The sequence below is a fragment of the Delphinus delphis genome, chromosome 11, assembly GCF_949987515.2.
Source record: "Delphinus delphis chromosome 11, mDelDel1.2, whole genome shotgun sequence".
NCBI classification, from domain to species: Eukaryota; Metazoa; Chordata; class Mammalia; order Artiodactyla; family Delphinidae; genus Delphinus; species Delphinus delphis.
The window spans coordinates 21657091-21682633 of record NC_082693.1 but is presented as its reverse complement, the minus strand read 5'-3'; the positions used below and the strand labels follow the sequence as shown (position 1 = coordinate 21682633).

At 41.5% G+C, this 25543-nt stretch overlaps 1 protein-coding gene and 1 long non-coding RNA gene across 2 annotated transcripts in view; one reads left to right on the top strand and one right to left on the bottom strand.

The window, feature by feature from the left end:
* Positions 1 to 3361: 3361 nt before the first annotated feature.
* SSPN (sarcospan) overlaps positions 3362 to 25543 on the bottom strand; it is a 45922-nt gene continuing 23740 nt past the window's right edge. Inside the window, exons 2-3 of the mRNA XM_060024469.1 lie at positions 11799 to 11885; positions 3362 to 5679 (exon numbers count right to left, since the gene is read on the bottom strand). Of these exons, the coding sequence (XP_059880452.1) occupies positions 5314 to 5679; positions 11799 to 11885 (453 nt within the window). The 3' untranslated portion in view covers positions 3362 to 5313. The remainder of the gene's footprint in view (positions 5680 to 11798; positions 11886 to 25543) is intronic.
* The window catches only part of LOC132433560 (uncharacterized), a 34336-nt gene continuing 18222 nt past the window's right edge, over positions 9430 to 25543 (top strand). The window contains exons 1-2 of the long non-coding RNA XR_009521171.1: positions 9430 to 9527; positions 9999 to 10077. This is a non-coding gene — a long non-coding RNA (uncharacterized lncRNA). The remainder of the gene's footprint in view (positions 9528 to 9998; positions 10078 to 25543) is intronic.

The following is a 25543-nucleotide window of genomic DNA, read 5'->3' as shown; positions in this document are numbered from 1 at the left end:
AAATTCAAAGGGCTCTGAAAATCAGGAGAACTGTTTCAGCTTCTACTTCTGCCTGAGAGAAGAGCTGAGAGAAGGTGGCCACATTCAAGAAACATCCAGATGTGTAAACCAACAAATAAGGATCCAGCCAGCACATGATTTCATGCACATCATCAGCAAGATTGGTACTATCTTGGGCTCCCCTGGTGGCGCAGTGGTTGAGAGTCCGCCTACCGATGCAGGGGACACGGGTTCGTGCCCCGGTCCGGCAAGATCCCACATGCCGCGGAGCGGCTGGGCCCGTGAGCCATGGCCGCTGAGCTTGCGCGTCCGGAGCCTGTGCTCCGCAACGGGAGAGGCCACAACAGTGAGAGGCCTGCGTACAGGAAAAAGAAAAAGAAAAAAAAAAAGATTGGTACTATCTTATTTTAAAAGCAGAATTTCTCTTTGAGACCCATTTGATACAGTTTCTGGCTTATAAAAAGGAAGTCCCAGAAGGGGATAGCAATGCAGAGACACTTTTCTAGTTGGATGTGGGGACTGGAGCCGGCGTCAATGAGAAGGCTATGTAGAACCCAGCTGGAAGGAGGAAACCAAATATTTATCAAGCCACTGCTATGAGCCACTTTGCTAAGTGCTATTTAATTTAACCTTTCCCATGAGGCTGTGAGGCAGTTCCACTTTTCTCCCCTTTACAAATGAGGAGACTGAGGACTAAATGGTTTGTCCGAAGTCACATAGCTGGAAAGTGGGAGTCAGATTTCCAAGCCTAGGACCTGCAGCCTTAGGACGGAGGATAGGAAGTCCAGCTCAGAGCATGTGTCCTAAATCGTTATCCCTTTCCTTTGGCACTCTACAAGATTTTCTAACTAAATTAGAGAAAAAGAGCCACTGCATTTTACAGTAGAGTCAACTATTTAAATTGCCTCAGAGTTGGTGAGAAGGAGCCCTTGTTTTCAGATTTGAAATGGAATAGGCTGTCTGTTTTTCCATATAATTCGATGTCGAATGTGACTGCGCACGTAACATTCGACATGTATCCCATTCTTTAGGCCAAGCTTCACTTGATATTAATAGGTGTAAAATCAGCATTCAAAGCATCTTCTGCAAAATTTTTTTCCAGCTCAGGCTCCCTCTGGCTGGAGAGCATTTACAACCTTGACTTCGACAATGTACCCAAAGAGAGACAGCCCCTGGAACAAAGGAGTCAAAATGCATATTGGTCCTTGTCTATTCCAAACCCAGATTTTTTTCTGTAAACACTAAGTTGAGAGATGTTATGTAGTCCAGTTCATGTGCAATGTACCATCACCTTAAAACACATCCAAACAAGGAGATTTCAGAGATTATGAAAATTTTATTAACAAAGAAAATCTTCAGTATACACACCCCCTTAAAAACAACCACCTCAAACGTGTAGGAAACACTTTGTTTTCTACTCATTATACCCTCAATGCCAGAAGAAGAAAACTGCAACACCAAAGTACAGACCAATATTTTCGAAGGGAATAATTGTTTGAGATAATAAAATACTAGAAAATTAGAAGAAACCAATCCAAGTATTCAGTTCACAGGCTGAACCACTGAACCTTTATCCAAATGAGCGTTTCCACTGTGAGTCAATATACGTGGCCATCAGCTCTTTGTAACCCTACCCTGAAAACACAGTGTACGTCTAAAAATATGATCAAGTTCTTTGAGTACAGTAAGAAATGAGGGCCAGCCTGATTCACAGGCTGTGTGTATTGCTGCACAGCAGTGGTTCAGCGACAGTCACTAGAAAATGTAAAGGTATGCTTCATGATAGGATGCAGTTAGTTTTTCAGGGCAACTTTTCAGTTCATTTCTGATCATCATTAACCGATCCACCACTGTCCCCTGGAATCTCCCTCGGATACCCTCCACCCCACCCTTTACTAAACAAACCTATAAACATATTCCAGATATACTGCATGCAAGAGAGGAAGTATGAGAATGTGAACAGATTCTAATGTCCTGGATACAAATAGAAAACACATAACGGGTTCTCGCTGTCAGAACACACTGATGTCTGCAGCTGAAAGCCCCTTAAAAGAGATCTTATGGAGGTTTCACTCAAGGAAGGAAAAAAGTTAGGCCTGTTACTTGACTACAGTTTCTAGGGCCTGGTGTAGCTATATTTTTAGGAATGGCTCCAAGGATCTGCCTGCACAAATTTGGATGGAGCGAGGGAGGCACAGATGGTGGTCACGTGAAGGCACAGACCGACTGGGTGGGCTCAGTTACAAAGTCTGCACACTTAGGCTGCTGTATTCCTCCTATTTCAAGTGCTGCCAAGTCCCGGCTGTTTGCCTTCTTTCCAAAGTCTTGATTCATTTAATTCTCCTGAAGGAGGTGGAAGAGAAGGAGGATTGTGCAAATCTTACTGTTTTATGGTTTAGAAGAGACAGTCACCATCTTGGCACCTTGTCAGATTTCAAATGTAACATTTTGCTAAGTGTAAAGCTCGGTATCTGTTCCTTTTCTGTTGCCATTCCTGTAACTTCAATATTTGCAAAACACAACCTCAAAATGCTTCAAATCCAGCCCAAAGCAGTTTGTTATTGATGCAACACAATTCTCACATGTATCAATACACAGTGAGTTTGCAGCACAGAAATCTTTTCTTTCTTTCCTTTTTAATTTTTTCATTTTATTTCTTGTTTCTTCTTCACTTATGAATTTTTTCTCTCTTTAGGGATTTAAGAATGATTCAAGCACGCAATAGCAAAATCCCCATTATATATACACATTTTATATATATATAAAATGTGTATATATATATATACACACATTATATATATGTGTGTGTGTATATATGATATATACACACACATACACACACACACATATATATATATATATCTCCTGATTATTACCAAGCTTATCACCATGTCAGTTCTTACCGGTTGCATTATTTAGAAAAAGGAAGCACATAAGCTAGAGTTACTCTACCATTTCAAATACCCTGTGAATCGCTTGTAAAGCATAGAGCACCTTAGTGTTGTGTAGAATTTAATTTTCTGATAGAAACATTTGTAGTGTTTGCTATAAAAAATTGTTTAAGGTATTCAGGGTGTGATTCCAATGGTGACTTATTCATAGTAATTAGCATTAAAGCACTGGTTTCTCACTCTTTAAAAAGGAGCCCACAGATTATCAGCCATTTTCTTTTGTAGGAAACTGTCAAAATCAAACTGGATTCAGTTATTGGAATTTTTTTAACAGGGTACAAAGTATTTTTTTAGGTCATCATCAGGAGGCTTGGTGTGTGTTGATGTAATTTTTGTGTATTAAACCGCTGCTCCAGAATCATCCATTAAGCCCCTGATGTGCATTTTTGGCCTGAGCTAGTGTGTAGGAAGGCCTTTTTTTTTTTTTTTTTTTTTTGCGGTACGCAGGCCTCTCACTGTCGTGGCCTCTCCCGTTGCGGAGCACAGGCTCCAGACGCGCAGGCTCAGCGGCCATGGCTCACGGGCCTAGCTGCTCCGCGGCATGTGGGATCTTCCCGGACCGGGGCACGAACCCGTGTCCTCCTTATCGGCAGGCAGACTCTCAACCACTGCGCCACCAGGGAAGCCCCAGGAAGGCCATTTTTAAAGCAAGTCAATACATAAAAAGGTTTTAACATCTGTTAATCAGGTGTTTTATCTGGAGGGCATAAAATATATTTACAATCCTCCAACTAACTTAACATTTCCCTTTTTATATGGATATTCATATCATGTAATAATCGACATTATTGTCACAATCGATGGAATTATTCATATACCTCTTAAGGCAAACAAGGAAATGATTTTTTTAGAGTAGGGTTTAATGATTAGTAAAATATATCAATAGGCAATATGGAGAAGCAAATTAAGCTCAATTATCTTGAATTTCTGCTTTCAACAGAGCATACTAATAGAGAAAGTTTTTGGTAACATTTATGCTACATGAATTTGCATTCTGAGCTCCTTCCTTAAAACATTGATATTGTTCCAAGTTCAATGATAACAATAACTAGAGAGAAAAGTCTCCCACCATAGAGTAGTTGTGCTCTTTTAAGTCGCAGTCACTTCAAAACAAAACCAAAAATTACCCTCCAAGTCAATGGCCAAATGTTCAAATAATGACCTCAGAAAACATTAGTTTAAGGCTCCAGTTGACTGTGCATACAAATCAATAATAAGATTACATATCAAATATAATTTCATGAATGGGACACCTCAGCATTACTCAATCTTCGTCAAAAGTACTTAGCTGCCAAGAGAGATACTTTACAACGTATCACAAATGTGCTATTTGCATAAACATTTCCCATTACAAATGCTCTCGTTTTCATTTAAATGAGTATTTTTAACCTGAGCTATTAATAAAAAAAAAATTTTTTTTTTCTCCCTTGTAAAGCTTGGCTTTCAGAAGAAAGAATCTTTAAGCCTTCTCTCTTGTGATAGTAATTTCTCCAAATACCGACAGTGCCACGTAAGTACAGCCAGGGCTCATTAAATAGACTTCTGAGCATAATTATAATTAACCATTAGCTAGAAATTAGTTTTAATGATTTGTTTTAGATGACAGAATAGAAGCATAATGTAATTATTTTTAAACCTTCTATATCATTAAGAATACAACTACCACCAGCTTTCAGTTACTGAGAAGCAATCGCCCAAAGCATTCACTAAGTGATCTATTTACAGATCCGAAATGAGGGAGCAGAGGAAAAAGGCCACGGGCCCCAACCCAGGTGTTTGTAATTATTTAGCCTTTTGCAAAGTCTCTTCCTTTTCTACTCTGCTCTTTTAAGCTGTTTCATGCCTTGAAGACATCTCTACCAGGGAAAATAGAGAAAGACACACTGGCTGTTCAGCTTTCCCCCTCCTCCTGCCCCCTGCTTTTCTCGGAGTCATAGTGAGGATCATGGCGGGAGTGGGGAAAGGCCTGGAGGAAGATCCTATAAAATTTAGCAAGTGGGTCTGAAACTGTCCAAATCGAACTGGACTAACGGGAAAGAAGATTATATCAGTAATAGGTAACATGAGTATTAGGAATAGACTCCAGACTTTAAAGATAGAACTATACCATTCTTTCCCTGTACCGTGTTCTTTTAATATCCCAAAGTCAGTTTAGATCTTAAGAATTAAAAAAAAATACTATGGAAACCTGAAGAAATGCTCTTTCATTTCCTGAAAAATATAAAAATATTCATTTAGAACAGTGAATATTAGTTATTGTCAAATTTCATTTTTTCTTCATTTTCTTTCTCTTTTTATCCTTTTAAAAAAAAATCTCAGCTAGTTAGGGTGCTGTTTGCTCTCCCACCTTTGAACAAGAATGTTAGACCTTTTGCTGCTGACCTTCGGAATTTGTCAGGGAACACACCCTGACACCCACGTAAAAGACCTGGTACCTGTGTTTCCACATCACAAAGCAGGCCAACAAGCACACAAGGCCGCAGACCAAGTTCAGAATCATCTGGATGAGTAAGAACAGTTTGAAAGTGCCAGTGATGCTGGTACAGTCAGTCACATCCCGGTACACAAAGGTCCTGCTGAGGGGCTCGGAGGAGGGCAGTTTGCACTGGCAGGAGTCGAGCGTGGTTCCACAGGTAAGCTGTGTGAGTTGTGTATAGTGGTGAGCGGCGAACGCCACGGCCAGCACACAGACCGTCAGGCCAAGGGCGCTCAGCAGAAAGTACAAGAGCTGCAAGAAAGCAGAAGAAAACCTTTCCAGTTATAGAGAACGTTGGATGACTATTGGCAAAGCTAATAAAGAAAAGCTCTTCTTCTTCTCTCCCAAGATTCCTTCTCTCCCTCCATTCCCTGATGGAGGGGCTGTCTCTCCTCAGAAACATGGTACCCAAGACATGGCAATGGCTCGTTATGGACTGTTAGTGAGCAATCTGATCACAATCTGAAAAACTCTGATCGTATTTTCATTTGTTGTACAGATGTCGGGTGTTTTTCATGAATTGAGCCAATAATATTAGCTTGATTTGGAGATGTTTGTATATGGATGTAGCAGGCAGCTTAGATGACTCCCAAACACAAGAGCCATCCCTGAAAGGCATACTGTGCTTGTTTTGACCTTAACAACTGCTGGTATAAAGACTGAAACAAGACTAGGAAGTAGAGAACAAATTTCTTCAATATAAACACTGTGTTGGCCAAAATTGGCAATGATTGGTCAACTAGCAACATGGGTTAATGAAAAAGACTATATTCAATGGAGTGGTTGCCAAACCATGTCCAGGAAGGCCAGGGTCCCCAGTGAGAGGTTGCTGGGAGAAAAAAATTATGGTTCCAGAAGGTAGGTGACTTGATCACCTACAAGTCTCATCCCAAGTCCACCTATAACCATGTAGTTTCTGAGCATAAAAATAAACTAAATGGTCCCTCAGCCCCAAGGTTCTGAACACCGTTGGCTTATGTGTTAGCCTTGGAATGGAAAAGTCTAGTTAAAGTTCTAACTCTGCTATTAAAGAACCATGGAATCCCTGAACAGCTCAGACATTTACCCTACACCTGAAATTTTTTTTTTTTTTACGATACTCGGGCCTCTCACTGTTGTGGCCTCTCCCGTTGCGGAGCATAGGCTCCGGACGCGCAGGCTCAGTGGCCATGGCTCACGGGCCCAGCCGCTCCGCGGCATGTGGGATCTTCCCGGACCGGAGCACGAACCCGTGTGCCCTGCATCGGCAGGCGGACTCTCAACCACTGCGGCACCAGGGAAGCCCCCCACCTGAAATATTTTGATCAAAAATTGTGGGTGCTTGTTGACGTGGCCACAATATAAACCATTTTACAGAACAAGAAATCTTGTGATTGGACTTCCCTACTGAAAACCTTTCTCTTAATGGCCCAAGAGAAAGGATCTACTGAGGATCTAGATAAAGAATAGAGTCCCCAGCTGTTGGGACTGGTGTACTGAACCCAGTTCTTAGTGCAAGATTTACATTCCCATAGTCAAAAGTTGCTCATAGAGCAATTCTGCTGAATGTGAACTCCTCAAAGGAAGATTAGCCACGTCCAGGTTCAGATGAAAGTTGCTCTGAAAAGCTTGTGCCCTCCCCCTGCCTTCAACTAATTGCAACTCAAAATAAAAACATGTATGCAAGATTATAAAATATGTGTGCATAAGTTCTCCAGATGAGTGATTTTCCACACAGGGACAATTTAAAATGTTTTCAAGTCTTAAATATAGAATACTTAAAATTTTATTTTTTCTGTCTTGACTGATGTGTGTGTGTGTGTGTCAGTGCCCTGAGCATGTGTATGGTTTGCTTGGAAGCTTCACTGCAGACACAGGAAGAGAGTGGACCTAGTTAAAGCCGTTTCATCTTCCTATGGCTGCACGAGCAAAGAGTGCAGGGGTTCTTTGGATCTTCTCATCAAAAATATCTTAAACACACACTCTGTTTTTCATTTTCAAATCATACGAAGGACTGTCAAATACAACCCACATTTCTTCATCTGTGAAGCAGTTTATGGAAACATCTATCTCAGGGACATAACAAGGATAACTTATACTGAACACGTTTAGCCTCCCTTGGAGGAAGGGAACCAGAAAAACACACAGTGAAACAAACCATTTCAAAAATTTAAGAGGAAATATTTAATCTGTGCTATTGAATGCATCACCTTGGTCCTGCCTGTCGCCAAATTTTCAGTGGCCATATTTTCTGCAAAAAAAAAAAAGTAGTTCTTGGGCTAAAAAGTATGGATGTATTTTGTGGGGCCATTGGGACAGAATATTTGAATTATTCTGGGTTGTTTTGAAATATTCAGGCTTGACAACTGACTTCAAACCCTTGATGCCAAGGGCCAAATTAAACTGTGCTGGCCGTGTTGTGCGTGCCTGCCCATGACAGCTGCATTTCCAGTGCCTGCGACATGAGTGACTATACCAGCAGGGAGGGCCCAAATTAAGGGATGATTTTTCACCTGAGAGTCATCTGCTTAGCAGAATGGCCCCAGTTGGAGTTTTCTTCATACACTATATTGCCATCAGTGGATGGGGCTACGGAGGTCCTGTCATAACTCTCTCCCACACACTCATCCTTCGATAGAGAATTTCTATAACGTCCGCTGGGGCATTATCTTGAAACAATGACAATAATCCCTCATTCTCGATCTGTAAATTATTCAAATAGCTGCAAAAAATATTCTCTCATAACCATCACAAAAATCCGTTTGCTGAAATGAGAGTTTTCCTCTTCTTTTTTTTTGTTTTGTGGTACGCGGGCCTCTCACCGTTGTGGCCTCTCCCGTTGCGGAGCACAGGCTCCAGACGCGCAGGCTCAGCGGCCATGGCTCACGGGCCCAGCCGCTCCGCGGCATGTGGGATCTTCCCGGACCGGGGCACGAACCCGTTTCCCCTGCAGTGGCAGGCGGACTCTCAACCACTGCGCCACCAGGGAAGCCCCTGTCTCTTCTTAAAAGATAACTTTTGGGCCCAAAGAGCAAACGATTTGCCCAAGACTTTTACCAAGTACACAGCAGTGCCTGGTGATGGTTACAGGCATGGACTGGGGAGCAGACAGCCTGAGTTAGAATCCCTGTTCTCCCCTCCATAACTATGGACCTTGGGCAAATTAAATCAATCCCATGGGTACCTTTGTTTCTTCATCTAGCACCTAAGTCACAGGATTACTCTAAGGATCAAAATAATTGATAGTGGGCTTTCCTGGTTTAAATATTTAAGTATTCTTGAAATGAACACATTAGCAGACCTGGAAAGAGCTGCCAGTTCTCAGGACTTTTAGGATATCCACCCTATACTGGCTTTGTGTTATTCTATGTCACGTGAGAGTAACAACACATCCTTGGCTTGTAGAAAGGACGTGAACATCTACACAAGCACAGAGACTGCTCAATTTTAATTGAGCATATTAAATATTCTAGAAGCCTCAAGAGCGCAGACAAAAGCCATGCCCCTCAGCTCCTTTAAATATGAATACATTTTCATTGGCGCATTAGCTCACACATTGTGATTCTGCCTCTCCCACTGCAGGAAAGCATCGGGCCAAGTAAGCAAGAGTAAGCCACAGAATCAAGTTTCTTATCCATTTCAAGACATAAATATAGACTTGATCGGCCAAAGCCTGTGGGCTACATCTGCAGCGCTGTAGCATTTTTTCCTTCGCGGCTTTTAACTCAGCTGACAGCAACAAGCTTCTGGGTCAGAATCTGTAATTTAAAATCAAGTGGCTTGCTTTACGTACACGGCACGCATAACTATCAATAAGAGTGTTTACGATGACCTTGGGAAGGCCAGCAAATATATTTTGATACCAGCAGGGCTCGGGACGCATCTGTCTTGCCTGTGTCAGTCCGGGCGGCCGGCACTGCGCAGCGGGCGGAGGCGGGCGCCCCCGGCGCTTATGTAACCACAGCGCCCGGGGGCGCGCCCCGCGCTCGCCGCCTCTAATTGCTACCCGGCCGCCGCTTCAAAGTTCAGAGGCTATTGCGACTGCAATGCCCTCGTGGGGAATGTGCCCCGGAGTGTTTTTGCACGCACACGAACCAGACACGTTTCTGAACATCATCAAGGTGAGCCCCGAGAAAACAGGGCCAAGAGGATAGGCAGGAAGCCCAATCAGCGGCCGGATGGCCCGCCGAGCCCAGGAGCAGAACTCGGGAGCAGGGCCTGGGGAGAAAGATGGAAGGCGCCGGCGGCTTACAGGGCTTGCCAAAGGGCCGCCAGAGAAGACTGTGCTAGCTTGAGATGAAAAGACAAGCCCCCGTGGCCACTGTCTGTAAGGAAAAGGGAAGTGTGTGGGGCGTGTGTGTGTGTGTGTGTGTGTGTGTGGACGCGCGCGCGCGCTAGCACAGGCTGCAGTAAAGCGCTGGCATCACCCCCTTATTGCTTGTCCTGACTATCTGGGCGTTCAACAGAAGGAAGTAAATTCGCCACCAAAGCTTGGTCCAGGGTATCAACACGTAAGCACTAAAATGCGGTTTTGCTAGTGAGAAACACCTCATGAAGATGCATTTTCTTCCTTCTCCCCCAAATGATGTCAGGAGCACAAGGGAAGTCCGCTGTAACCTGTTGTGCCTTTGGAAAACCTGGAGATTGACGGAGCTCATTTTCGACCTGAAGGTAATATAGCGGGCACCTTAGAGAGCTGGCAGCAAGCATCACTAAAGGTCACATTCAGAAGAAGAGAAAAGTGCCTCTGTATTTGTCAATGTCTGTCACAGATGAAAAAAAAAGATAGTTAATGAGATCTTCCTAGTGGTGAATTCTCAACCTGGCTGACATTGGCAGTGACTTTTTTAATTTTTTTGTCCTTGCTCCTTATTTTAAATGCAGACGTTGAGATGGCTTTAGGGGCCTCTGTGAAGATGTTGCTGTTGCCTCTGCTGTTTCCTGGGATCATGGTGGAGAGGGGGAGGAGGGCATTTCACAGAAACTGATGAACCTAGTTTAGAACCCTTTTTACCTAATGAATGAAATTCCCATAATTTAACAGATCATTTCTTACTAGGCTTTAAAAAACAAAATCATCACTAAGCCTTGTAGTTTATTCAGACTTCTACCAAAAAAGTAAACATGGACTGATGTCTGCTCTATCTGGCCTTCTTTTAAGAGACACCCTCAGACAGAAAAAGTAAAATTTCCAAGGTGGGTGGGGGGGCATATCCACCAAAATTATAACTCTATCAATTTTTAAAATAGCATCCATTAAATTTTTAAATTAGAAGAGTTACATCTAACTATTGGAGAACATCTCAAAATTGAAGAAAAAAACTACACAATGTAGGTATAATCCCACCACTCAGAGAAACTATTTTTTCTGTGCATATAAGAGCTATTTATTTAATCTCCGTAGGATCATAGCGTACATTTTGTGTAGCCAGTTTCTTTTTGCTAGTTAAAATAATTTGAATATTTTATTCACTAATTACTCTTTCACGACATGACTTAAATATATATATGTATATATGAGCACATTGCTTTTTTATGTCAGTCGCTTTTATATCAATATACTAGAATATACTAACATCTTACAAAGGAGTATCCAGTTTTTATGTGTTTTCTTATAGAAGAAAAGTAAACAATGTGACTGGACCCCCAAACCAAAACAAAACCAAACCAACATTACAGAAAGCTTTTTGTTCTCTGCTACAGGAGTTGAAAGAAAATGTAGGAATTTGATTTCTACCAACTGATTTCTGAGTGGGCTGTTTATCTCCCTAAACTCTGAAAGGGTGTGTCTGTGTTTCCCTTTGGAGCAGATTCTACTGTGCAGTGAAAATGCTGTGTACTTGAATTGGCTCCAACCAAACACAGTGTCTCTAAAAAAAAAAGGCCCTCATTAAGGCACACACACTTGCTAAACCAAGCATACCCCAACCTCCTGCCTTTGCCCTCAGAGTCTTGGCACAGGTCATCTGGATGCACCCAATGTACCTTTTCTGTCTCGGTGATCCCACCTACCAAGGGAAATACACTTAGACTGCTTCATTATTAAAACATTCTAAAAAAAACCCCCAAGATGGGGAAGTGAGCACTGATATAGACACTTTTTCCCTGGCCAAGTGTTTTGCTGAACTGATGAGTTTTCAATTTTCCTTTTAAGGGCATTGGAGGACACTTCATATGCTCTGTGCCAATCCAGTTCATGGAAATTAAGACAAAAAAAAATCAGCATTACCTTTGGGGTCTGGATGAATGCCCTCCTAAAACATTTTTTGGCCTGTCTAAAAATGCAATTTCTAGAATAATCAGATATACAACCCCTTAAAAATTCCTCCTTAATTTTGTACTTGTGTTTCCTTCTATGTGATGATAAAAGAGAAAGAAAAAGGACAACTTACTTTCATGGCAAACTGGATACAAGTCCGTTCGTCAACTTGATAGGAGACACAAAGCATAAACAAACCAAGATAGGCCACTAAGCAGACCTGCAATGGAGAACAGGGAGGAAAGGTTGTTATCAAGGAAAGCCGTGCATTCTAATGACATCAATCTCAGTGTCTTTCACCAGTAACATCCTTGTTATCAAGGTGCTCATTTCATTTGCTTATCTTTATGTGCTATTTTTGCTCAGCTTGTGGAACAGAGTTTTAAAAATAGGAAAATCAATTTATTTCAATTTAGCCAGTATTTATTAAGTCCTCCTGATGTGCCAGGTGCTGTAGAAGGTCCTTCAGCGAATACAATGATGAACAAAATTTCCTCAACCTCAGTAATTGTACGGTCCAGGCAGGCCACGATAAGCGCACACACTATTCTACGGCAGGGCATTCTGTGTCAAATGCTATTCAGAGAAGTACAAAAAGAAGGAAAAAATAACATTGAGTTGGGCAATTAAAAAAGCCTTCTCTAAAGAGGTGGATTTGAAATGGTCCTTGAAAGGGATGATGATAATAATAATGATCACTACCAGTTACTGAATACTTACCTTGTGCTTGGGCTCCTCTAAGGCCTTTTGTATGGATTTCTTCAAGTAATCAGCACAAAACCCTATGAAGTAGGTGCTATTATGATCCTCACGTTATAAGTGAGGAAACAGAAGCACAAAGCTAGTAAATGATGGAACCCGCCCTCAAACCAGGTAGCTTGGGTGAAACAGTACGAGCGCAGGCGGATGCAGGACTGTGTGTGGAAAGAATAGCAAACGTGTATCTACAGTTGAAATAACAAAATATAGAGCAGAAAATGTAGGTGGAAAGTCTGGGGTTGTAGAACTGATTTAGGAAGTAGTGGGGCTCCCTTGAACATTTCTGAGCAGGGGAATGACATGATTCAAGACATGTTTCTGGAAAATGAGCAGTGGTGTTGGGTGGGTTGGCGGTGAGAATACCAGAATCTTATTTTACTAATCTAAGCAAGATTAATCTATCAGGTGAGCCAGAGCTCAGAGGGTGGTGGACGAAGTCAGAGAAAGAGGTGAGAGGAAAGGTGTAGTGAAAGTAAAATGTATACATCTTGGCTATTGCATGACCAGTGGGAGGACACTGGAGCGGGAGAAATAGAAAGCCATCTCCAAGTTCTTGAGTGTCAGTGATGGAAAGAGTGGGGGGGGCGTGCAACTGACCCAAAGAAGGCTGGCAGGAGGCATGGCAACTTTGAGGGAAAACATACTCAATTTTTAAAACAGTTTTTTAAACCGAAGTGTAGTTAATTTACAATGTTGCGTTAGCTTCAGGTGTACAGCAAAGTGATTCGGTTATTTATATATATATTTAGGTTCTTTTCCATTATAGATTTTTACAAGACATTGAATATTGTTCCCTATGTGATACAATAGGTCCTTGCTGTTTACCAACTTTATATACAGTAGTGTGTATCTGCTAATTCCAAACTCCTAGTTTATCTACCCCCCCCACCCCCCGCTATCCCCTCTGGTAACCATAAGTTTGTTTTCTATGTCTGTGAGTCTATTTCTGTTTTGTAAATAAGTTCATTTATATCATTTTTAAGAGTCCACATATAAGTGATATCATATGATATTTCGCTTTCTCTGTCTGACTTACTTCACTTAATGTGATAATCTCTAGGTCCATCCATGTTGTTGCAAATGACATTATTTCATTCCGTTTTATGGCTGAATAACTTTCCATTATATATATATATATATATATATATATATATATATATATATATATATCTCCAGAGAAAATGCTAATTCGAAAAAATACACGCACCCCAGTGTTCATAGCAGCACTATTTACAATGGCCAAGACATGGAAGCAACCTAAGTGTCCAGCGACAGATGAATGGATAAAGAAGATGTGGTATATAAAACCTACTCAATGTGATTTTCTTTTTAGTGCATTGGAGTTTCTTAAACTGTGATTTAGAGTTTCTAATCAAAGCATACCTATTCACACTCAACTTTGGAAGCCTTAAAAGGTTGCTAAGTTCTACTTTAGGATGAAAAACATAAGCAACAGAATTGCATTTTCTGATAAGCACAATTTTCCTAGAGACAATGTTGGAAGGGTGACTGAGAGTCACCCAGCAAGTCATTAGATGGCTGGTTTGGTGATACTCATAACTCCTATCCCCAGGGCCAGCTTTGAACCTCGGACCTGCTAGGGTGGTAGAGCTGTTTATTTACAAAGCCAACACAACATTTTAACGTAGCACCTCTATCTTATTCTCCCCTTGATTACAAAATCAATAAGTGGCTTGTGCCCTCACTGGTTCCCAAGTTGTGGGTTTAGGTTTCCACTGGACTGGGAAGCCAAAAGCCAAGCCTTCCTTGAGTACAGGCTGTTTTCAGGGTTTTCCACCATTAGGACAGGCTGATGGTTAAAAGCAGAGATGACATTCCTAGTTCAACAGATACAGTGTGGGCTGGAGAGGGCTGGGTAGAAAACAAAGCAGATAGGACCCACAGAGACAGCTTTTCAGCAGAGCACGGGCAGATGTGGAGGTAATGACACTGAAGTTGTTTGTGTAACCCACAACGCAGCTGTATTTCAAAGGCAGGGGTGAAGTTCCTTTTCAAAACTTTAAAAAATATATCTAAAAAATATATCTAATTGAGGTATAAGTTTGATAAGGCCTATAATGGCTTACTATGTATTTTCAAATTAAGAATTTTCAGAGCTAGGGACTTCCCAGTGGTAAAGAATCCACCTTCCAATTCAGGGGATGTGGGTTCGATCCCTGGTCAGGAAACTAAGATCCCACGTGCTACAGGGCAACTAAGCCTGCACACCACAACTACTGAGCTTGCACACCTCAACGAGAGAGCCCACGTACCGCAAACTACAAAGCCCACGCACTCTGGAACCCACGAGCCACAACTAGAGAGAGAAAACCCGCCTGTCACAACTAGAGAGAATCCTGCACGCCACAACAGAGTCCACGCCGCAATGAAAAGATCTTGCGTGTCTCAACGAAGACCCCTCGAGCTGCAACTAAGACCCGAAGCAGCCAAAAATATAAAGAAAATAAATAAGTAAAATTTTTTAAATGCTTTAAAAAAAAGAATTTGCAGAACTAAAACAATGGAAGAAAGACCTTTTCTTTTTTGTTTATTGGCAAGAAACCCAATGGAAGCTTCTAAACTTGCTTGTGGGGATGGTTAGATCCCTAAGTACGTGCCTGGGCTCACTTGTTAGCATCTGTCTGCAGGTGCACAGGGTCAGGCTCTCTCCTACATAACTGTCTTTGTCCCTAGAGGCTATTGAGAAGTTGGCAATTGCCAAAACTCTCCCCTTTGTCTTCATGAGACACACATTCCAACAATCGAGCCTAAATGACCAGTATCTTAAAAATCTGACTCTGTCTTCCTTGAACAAATTTTTCTACTTCAGTAGTGTCTACTTCTGTGAAGCCTTAATTTAGCCTGGCTTCCAGCAAGAAGTTGCACAAGAACATATAACCTCACTCTAGACTATTTCACTTAGTCAGTCGACAGAACTCTTTTTGAGGCCAGACTCTTTTAACAGCTCCAGGAACTGAGCGCTGAAAAACCAGTCTCAGCCTTCAAGGAGCTCTCAGTTCAGTGGGAAAGAGAGGAGAGTGAGGTTACAATACCATGTAAATTTTAGGGCCGTGTCTGCTGTAATACACTGAAGGGGTGATTAACCTGAAGGCAACTTGAAGAAACTTCCTGGAGGAAGATGGATTTTGAAAGGTAAGCAGAAATTAAGCAGAAGGATGTTAGGAAGAGTAGAGCAAGTACTAGTGGGTACAAAAGCATGGAGAAATGCAGAGTAAACATTGAGGTCTCCCAGAGCTCTGGTGCAGAGGATGGGAGAAGAAAAAGCCAAAGATGAGCTTGTAGAGATGGGCAGGAAGTAGGTCACAAGGAACTTTTATTTCAACCTAGGACATTTGAGGCAAGGGAATCATGTGATCAACGCTGCCTTTTAGAATGGTCTTTCCGGCTGTGAAGAATGGATTGGGAAGGGAAGACCAGCTGGGAGGCTGTTCTCCATCTATGGAGAAATGATGAGTGCCTGAGCTCAGGTAGCAGTAGGAACCGAGAGTCGGTGTGTTTGAGTGATGTTAAGGGAGCAGAATCCAAGGCTCTAAGAACTGATTAGGTGTGAGGGTTGAAGGAGAGGGAGGATTAAGCAAGGTGCTCAGCTACCTGACTTGAGCTGCCAGGTGGATGGAGTTCACGTTTAGTAAGGCACAAGATACAAGAGGAAGAGCGGAATGGGAATGGAAACCGATAATGCCCACCTGAACTCAAATCTCAGACACGTGGGCCTAGAACTCAGGAAAGGGATCTTAGCTGAACATAAGCCCTTAAAGCAATGGAAACCATCAGAAATGCTGGGTCACCCAGAAACAGTCTAGGCAAAACAAAAAAAGGCCAAGGAAGTTACCCAGTTATGAAGAACCATTGAATAGTTTGAGCAGAAAGCATCTCAAATATATTTCATATAACTTTGGTTGTACATCATGACATGTCTAAATACTATGAAACTGATCGTCCTTCTGGATTTTTGAAAGTTTCACTTCTAGGTCCTAGTGTAGGATATTTGCTATAAAGCCTGGGTCAATCCAACATATTTTATTTTATTTTAATATTTATTATTTATTTATTTGGTTGTGCCGGGTCTTAGTTTTGGCAGGTGGGCTCCTTTGTTACAGCTTGCAAACTCTTAGTTGCGGCATGCATGTGGGATCTCAGGGATCAAATCTGGACGCCCTGCATTGGGAGCAAGGAGTCTTAACCACTGCGCCACCAGGGAAGTCCCAATCCAACATCTTTTAATTTCTTGGCCTTCTGATAGGGCTCAATCGGCTCTGGGAGAGGGTGGGGAGTTCATTTTCTTACCTACAGATTTTCATATTAGAACAATACTTCTTTATCAGAGGGTTTATTGGAGTTTAGAATGCAAGCACTTTATAGAAGAGTAGTATTTATTGAACACTTAAAACTGAAGGCTTATCATCAAAAAATCTAGAAACAATAAATGCTGGAGAGGGTGTGGAGAAAAGGGAACGCTCCTGAACTGTTGGTGGGAATGTAAATTGTTACAGCCACTATGGAGAACAGTATGGATGTTCCTTAAAAAACTAAAAATAGAACTACCATATGACCCAGCAATCCCACTACTGGACATATACCCTGAGAAAACCATAATTCAAAAAGAGTCATGTACCAAAATGTTCATTGCAGCTCTATTTACAATAGCCAGGACATGGAAGCAACCTAAGTGTCCATCGACAGATGAATGGATAAAGAAGATGTGGCACATATATACAATGGAATATTACTCAGCCATAAAAAGAAACGAAATTGAGATATTTGTTGTGAGGTGGATGGACCTAGAGTCTGTCACACAGAGTGAAGTAAGTCAGAAAGAGAAAAACAAATACCTTAGGCTAACACATATATATGGAATCTAAGGGGGAAAAAAAAGGTCATGAAGAACCTAGGGGTAAGGTGGGAATAAAGACACAGACCTACTAGAGAATGGACTTGAGGATACGGGGAGGGGGAAGGGTAAGCTGGGATGAAGTGAGAGAGAGGCATGGACATATATATACTACCAAACATAAAATAGGTAGCGAGTGGGAAGCAGCCACATAGCACAAGGAGATCAGCTAGGTGCTTTGTGGCCACCTAGAGGGGTGGGATAGGGATGGTGGGAGGGAGACACAAGAGGGAGGAGATATGGGGATATATGTATACGTATAACTGATTCACTTTGTTATAAAGCAGAAACTAACACACCATTGTAAAGCAATTATACTCCAATAAAGATGTTTAAAAAAATCCAAAAACTGAAGACTTTATGGCCACGGGGAGGAAACCAGATTTCTCATGCCAGACTAAGGGTCTTGTTTTCTGAGTGGGCAGGACGTGGACGCACCAGGAAGACAGGGTGCTCTGGCTTCCCAGGGCGGGGAAGGAGGAGCTCTTGTTAATGAGTGGTGATACTCGCCAGGCCTCTCTGGAACAACATTCTTGGATTCTGGGCCAGGGCTTCCATTGTATATGGTGAGGTGAGACCCATGGAAGAGGAAAAAGGCAGTTACATAAGATTTTCAAGAAGGCACCCATTGGACCAGGGGCAGACAGGTGGTATCACTGAACACAAAACCAGACAAGACCTGGGTGGCACTGGGAAAACTAGTGCTGAAAGGGCAGCTAGCCCTGAAGAGCTTGTGAAGATTTAGTTCATGTACAGATGGATAATTATGTTGATAAGAAAAGCTTGAAAAGATATTTTCAGTGAAAAAAAATCCCATAATTTTAAACCTGTTTTTGGATGCATGTTTCTGCAATCTGTTTAGCAAGAAGAGAAAACCTAAGTCACAAACTCCATATTCTGTCTAAAGATGTTCTTTGACTGCTCAGAGTGAAGACTGCATTCTCTCTTGAGAGTTAGAAAGTTAAGCAGAGTTGAAATGTTCTCTGAATGTTAAATCCATTTCTAGATGTACGAGTCCTGAGTCTTGTCACACTTTGTGTTATTCCTGCAGTGGTACCTTTTGAGGATTGGCTTATTATGAATAAAAAGCGAATGGTGGATGGACCTGGGTGTTGGAGATTTACCTACATATCATTTTTTTTTCTTTTCATTTTGGCATAGCTAGAAGGTATCACCCTAAAACATTTTGTGAGAATGCGAATTATTGGTATTTACTTCGCTCCATGTCATATTTATATTCTGGTCTTGTGACATTCACACAACCTCCAATTTATTTGTTTTCTTCTTTTTGTTGTTGACAGAGCTGCTTGACAGGGCTATCTGGAGAATACAACCTCCTCTGTCAAATGTCTTTCAAGGTTTCTCTCCTCCTTCCATCCCCCCCTTTCATTTGTGTACCTGAAATGTGACTCTGTTAGTTAATCAATGTTCACCTGTGTATTTAAAGCACTTTATTTCAGTCAATATAGTAACAAGATGAACTCTCCTCTCATATTTGCACAGCCAATTGATCAACAAGAGATGTAGCAGAACTATACATATTTCTCTGGATATTTCTTAAGAGAATTTCTATGGGTTTTCACCTATTTAATAGAATTTAAGGTAGAGTATTAGAAATAACTTTCAACAAATGATAGATATATTGCAATATGTCAAATGAATGCAGTCTCACTCAGGAGAATTACTTATTAATACATAGTTTATCAGAGATTTACATAATATACAAAAGAATATTTCATGAGAATCTATTAAAGGATGTTTATTGGATCAAGATTTCAGAAGGATGGGATAGAATATTTTAGCATAACTCAAGCATTTTTACTAGATTCTCATTGCCACTGCCTCTGGTAAGACAATGTCTAAGCTAGTGGTTCAGAGTTACTTGGAGGGCTTGGTGAAATCTCCCTTATCTCCAGAATTTCTGATCCAATAGGTCTGGGGTGGAGACCGAGAATTTGCATTTCTAATAAATAAGGCCACACTTTGAGAACCACTAGTCTAAGCTAAAAACATAGTCTTCTGGAGAGGGGGAAGGTGGCGGAAGAGTAAGACGCAGAGATCACCCTCCTCCCCAGAGATACATCAGAAATACATCTACACGTGGAACAACTCCTACAGAACACCTACTGAATGCTGGCAGAAGAACTCAGACCTCCCAAAAGGCAAGAAACTCCCCCACGTACCTGGGTAGGGCAAAAGAAAAAAGAATAAAGAGAGACAAAAGAATAGGGACGGGACCTGCACCAGTGGGAGGGAGCTGTGAAGGAGGAAAGGTTTCCACATACTAGAAGCCCCTTCGTGGCCGAAGACTGCGGGTGGCGGAGGGGAGAAGCTTCAGAGCCGCAGAGAGCACAGCAACAGGGGTGAGGAGGGCAAAGCGGAGAGATTCCCGCACAGAGGATCAGTGCCGACCAGCACTCACCAGCCCAAGAGGCTTGTCTGCTCACCCGCCGGGGCGGGCAGGGGCTGGGAGCTGAGGCTCGGGCTTCAGTTGGAGCGCAGGGAGAGGACTAGTGGCGTGAACACAGCATGAAGGGGTTATTGCACCACGCCTAGCCGGGAGGGAGTCTGGGGAAAAGTCTGGACCTGCCAAAGAGGCAAGAGACTTTTTCTTCCCTCTTTGTTTCCTGGTACGTGAAGAGAGGGGATTAAGAGCGCTGCTTAACGGAACTCCAGAGATGGGCGCGAGCCACGGCCAACAGTGCGGACCCCAGAGACGGGCAGGAGACGCTAAGGCTGCTGCTGCCGCCACCAAGAAGCCTGTGTGCAAGCACAGGTTACTCTCCACACCTCCCCTCCCAGGAGCCTATGCAGCCCGTCACTGCCAGGGTCCCGTGATCCAGGGACAACTTCCCTGGGAGAACGCACGGCGGGCCTCAGGCTGGTGCAATGTCACGCCGAGAGGCCGCCGCAGGCTCGCCCCTCATCTGTGCCCCTCCCTCCCCCCGGCCTTAGTGAGCCAGAGCCCCCGAATCAGCGGCTCCTTTAACCCCGTCCTGTCTGAGCGAAGAACAGACGCCCTCCGGCGACCTACATGCAGAGGCGGGACCAAATCCAAAGCTGAACCCCGGGAGTTGTGCGAACAAAGAAGAGAAAGGGAAATCTCTCCCAGCAGCCTCAGGAGCAGTGGACTAAATCTCCACAATCAACTTGATGTACCTGCATCTGTGGAATACATGAATAGACAACGAATCATCCCAAATTGAGGAGGTGGACTTTGAGAGCAAGATTTATGGTTTTTTTCCACTTTTCCTCTTTTTGTGTGTGTGTATGTGTATGCTTCTGTGAGAGATTTTGTCTGTATAGCTTTGCTTTCACCATTTGTCCTAGGGTTCTAGCCATCAGGTTTTTTTTGTTTTTTTTTTTTTACTTAAAAAATTTTTTTCTTAATAATTATTTTTTTATTTTAATAACTTTATTTTATTTTACCTTATTTTATTTTCTTTTATCCTCTTTCTTTCCTTCTTTCTTTCTTTCTTTCTTTATTTCTTTCTCTTTTTCTCACTTTTATTCTGAGCTGTGGGGATGAAAGGTTCTTGGTGCTGCAGCCAGGAGTCAGTGCTGTGCCTCTGAGGTGGGAGAGCCAACTTCAGGACACTGGTCCACAAGAGACCTCCCAGCTCCACATAATATCAAACAGCAAAAATGTCCCAGAGATCTCCATCTCAACACCAGCACCCAGCTTCACTCAACGACCAGCAAGCTACAGTGCTGGACACCCTATGCCAAACAACTAGCAAGACAGGAACACAACCCCACCCATTAGCAGAGAGGCTGCCCAACATCATAGTAAGTCTACAGACACCCCAAAACACACCACCAGACGTGGACCTGCCCACCAGAAAGACAAGATCCAGCCTCATACACCAGAACACAGGCACTAGTACCCTCCACCAGGAAACCTACACAACCCACTGAACCAACCTTAGGCACTAGTACCCTCCACCAGGAAACCTACACAACCCACTGAACCAACCTTAGCCACTGGGGACAGACACAAAAAACAACAGGAACTACGAACCTTCAGCCTGCAAAAAAGGAGACCCCAAACACAGTAAGATAAGCAAAATGAAAAGACAGAAAAACACACAGCAGATGAAGGAGCAAGATAAAAACCCACCAGACCTAACAAATGAAGAGGAAATAGGCAGTCTACCTGAAAAAGAATTCAGAATAATGATAGTAAGGTTGATCCGAAATCTTGGAGATAGAATGGACAATAGAATGGACAAATTGCAAGAATCAGTTAACAAGGACCTAGAAGAACTAAAGATGAAGCAAGCAACGATGAACAACACAATAAATGAAATTAAAAGTACTCTAGATGGGATCAATAGCAGAATAACTGAGGCAGAAGAACGGATAAGTGACCTGGAAGATAAAATAGTGGAAATAACTACTGCAGAGCAGAATAAAGAAAAAAGAATGAAAAGAACTGAGGACAGTCTCAGAGACCTCTGGGACAACATTAAACGCACCAACATTCGAATTATAGGGGTTCCAGAAGAAGAAGAGAAAAAGAAAGGGACTGAGAAAATATTTGAAGAGATTATAGTTGAAAACTTCCCTAATATGGGAAAAGAAGTCGTTAATCAAGTCCAGGAAGCACAGAGAGTCCCATACAGGATAAATCCAAGGAGAAATACGCCAAGACACATATTAATCAAATTGTCAAAAATTAAATACAAAGAAAACATATTAAAAGCAGCAAGGGAAAAACAACAAATAACACACAAGGGAATCCCCATAAGGTTAACAGCTGATCTTTCAGCAGAAACTCTGCAAGCCAGAAGGGAGTGGCAGGACATATTGAAAGTGTTGAAGGAGAAAAACCTGCAACCAAGATTACTCTACCCAGCAAGGATCTCATTCAGATTTGATGGAGAAATTAAAACCTTTACAGACAAGCAAAAGCTGAGAGAGTTCAGCACCACCAAACCAGCTTTACAACAAATGCTAAAGGATCTTCTCTAGGCAAGAAACACAAGAGAAGGAAAAGACCTATAATAACAAAGCCAAAACGGTTAAGAAAATGGGAATAGGAACATACATATCGATAATTACCTTAAATGTAAATGGATTAAATGCTCCCACCAAAAGACACAGACTGGCTGAATGGATACAAAAACAAGACCCATATATATGCTGTCTACGAGAGACCCACTTCAGACCTAGAGACACATACGGACTGAAAGTGAGGGGATGGAAAAAGATATTCCATGCAAATGGAAACCAAAAGAAAGCTGGAGTAGCAATTCTCGTATCAGACAAAATAGACTTTAAAATAAAGACTATTACAAGAGACAAAGAAGGACACTACATAATGATCAAGGGATCGATCCAAGAAGAAGATGTAACAATTGTAAATATTTATGCACCTAACATAGGAGCACCTCAATACATAAGGCAAATACTAACAACCATAAAAGGGGAAATCAATAATAACACATTCATAGTAGGGGACTTTAACACCCCACTTTCACCCATGGACAGATCATCCAAAATGAAAATAAATAAGGAAACACAAGCTTTAAATGATACATTAAACAAGATGGACTTAATTGATATTTATAGGACACTCCATCCAAAAACTACAGAATACACATTTTTCTCAAGTGCTCATGGAACATTCTCTAGGATAGATCATATCTTGGGTCACAAATCAAGCCTTGGTAAATTTAAGAAAATTGAAATTGTATCAAGTATCTTTACCATCCACAATGCTATGAGACTAGATATCAATTACAGGAAGAGATCTGTAAAAAATAAAAACACATAGAGGATAACAATACACTACTTAATAACCAAGAGATCACTGAAGAAATCAAAGAGGAAATCAAAAAATACCTAGAAACAAATGACAATGGAGACATGACGACCCAAAACCTATGGGATGCAGGAAAAGCAGTTCTAAGAGAGAAGTTTACAGCAATACAGTCCTACCTTAAGAAACAGGAAACATCTCGAATAAACAACCAAACCTTGCACCTAAAGCAATTAGAGAAAGAAGAACAAAAAAACCCCAAAGTTAACAGAAGGAAAGAAATCATAAAGATCAGATCAGAAATAAATGAAAAAGAAACGAAGGAAATGATAGCAAAGATCAATAAAACTAAAAGCTGGTTCTTTGAGAAGATAAACAAAATTGATAAACCATTAGCCAGACTCATCAAGAAAAAAAGGGAGAAGACTCAAATCAATAGAATTAGAAATGAAGAAGGAGAAGTAACAACTGACACTGCAGAAATGCAAAGGATCATGAGAGATTACTACAAGCAACTCTATGCCAATAAAATGGACAACCTGGAAGAAATGGACAAATTCTTAGAAATGCACAACCTGCCAAGACTGAATCAGGAAGAAATAGAAAATATGAACAGACCAATCACAAGCACTGAAATTGAAACTGTGATTAAAAATCTTCCAACAAACAAAAGCCCAGGACCAGATGGCTTCACAGGTGATTTCTATCAAACATTTAGAGAAGAGCTAACACCTATCCTTCTCAAACTTTTCCAAAATATAGCAGAGGGAGGAACACTCCAAAACTCATGCTATGAGACCACCATCACCCTGGTACCAAAACCAGACAAGGATGTCGCAAAGAAAGAAAACTACAGGCCAATATCACTAATGAACATAGATGCAAAAATCCTCAACAAAATACTAGCAAACAGAATCCAACAGCACATTAAAAGGATCATACACCATGATCAAGTGGGGTTTATTCCAGGAATGCAAGGATTCTTCAATATACACAAATTAACCAATGTGATATACCATATTAACAAAATGAAGGAGAAAAACCATTTGGTCATCTCAATAGATGCAGAGAAAGCTTTTGACAAAATTCAACACCCATTTATGATAAAAACCCTCCAGAAAGTAGGCACAGAGGGAACTTTCCTCAACATAATAAAGGCCATATATGACAAACCCACAGCCAACATCGTCCTCAATGATGAAAAACTGAAAGCATTTCCATTAAGATCAGGAACAAGACAAGGTTGCCCACTCTCACTAGTATTATTCAACATACTTTTGGAAGTTTTAGCCACAGCAATCAGAGAAGAAAAGGAAATACAAATCAGAAAAGAAGAAGTAAACCTGTCACTGTTTGCTGATGACATGATACTATACATAGATAATCCTAAAGATGCTACCAGAAAACTACTAGAGCTAATCAATGAATTTGGTAAAGTAGCAGGATACAAAATTGATGCACAGAAATCTCTGGCATTCCTATACACTAATGATGAAAAATCTGAAAGTGAAATCAAGAAAACACTCCCATTTACACTGCAAGAGAAAGAATAAAATATCTAGGAAGAAACCTACCTAAGGAGACAAAAGACCTGTATTCAGAAAATTATAAGACACTGATGAAAGAAATTAAAGATGATACAAATAGATGGAGAGATAAACCATGTTCTTGGATTGGAAGAATCAAGATTGTGAAAATGACTCTACTACCCAAAGCAGTCTACAGATTCAGTGCAATCCCATCAAACTACCACTGGCATTTTTCACAGAACTAGAACAAAAAATTTCACAATTTGTATGGAAACACAAAAGACCCCGAAGAGCCACAGCAGTCTTGAGAACGAAAAACGGAGCTGGAGGAATCAGGCTCCCTGACTTCAGACTATACTACAAAGCTACATTAATCAAGACAGTACTGGCACAAAAACAGAAATATATATCAATAGAACAGGATAGAAAGCCCAGAGATAAATCCACACACATATGGTCACCTTATCTTTGATAAAGGAGGCAGGAATGTACAGTGGAGAAAGGACAGCCTCTTCAATAAGTGGTGCTGGGTAAACTGGACAGGTACATGTAAAAGTATGAGATTAGATCACTCCCTAACACCATACACAAAAATAAGCTCAAAATGGATTAAAGACCTAAAGGTAAGGCCAGAAACTATCAAACTCTTAGAGGAAAACATAGGCAGAACACTCTATGACATAAATCACAGCAAGATCCTTTTGACCCACCCCCTAGAGAAATGGAAATAAAAACAAAAATAAACAAATGGGACCTAATGACACTTAAAAGCTTTTGCACAGCAAAGGAAACCACAAACAAGACCACAAGACAACCCTCAGAATGGGAGAAAGTATTTGCAAAGGAAACAGTTGACAAAGGATTAATCTCCAAAATTTACAAACAGCACATGCAGCTCAATAATAAAAAAACAA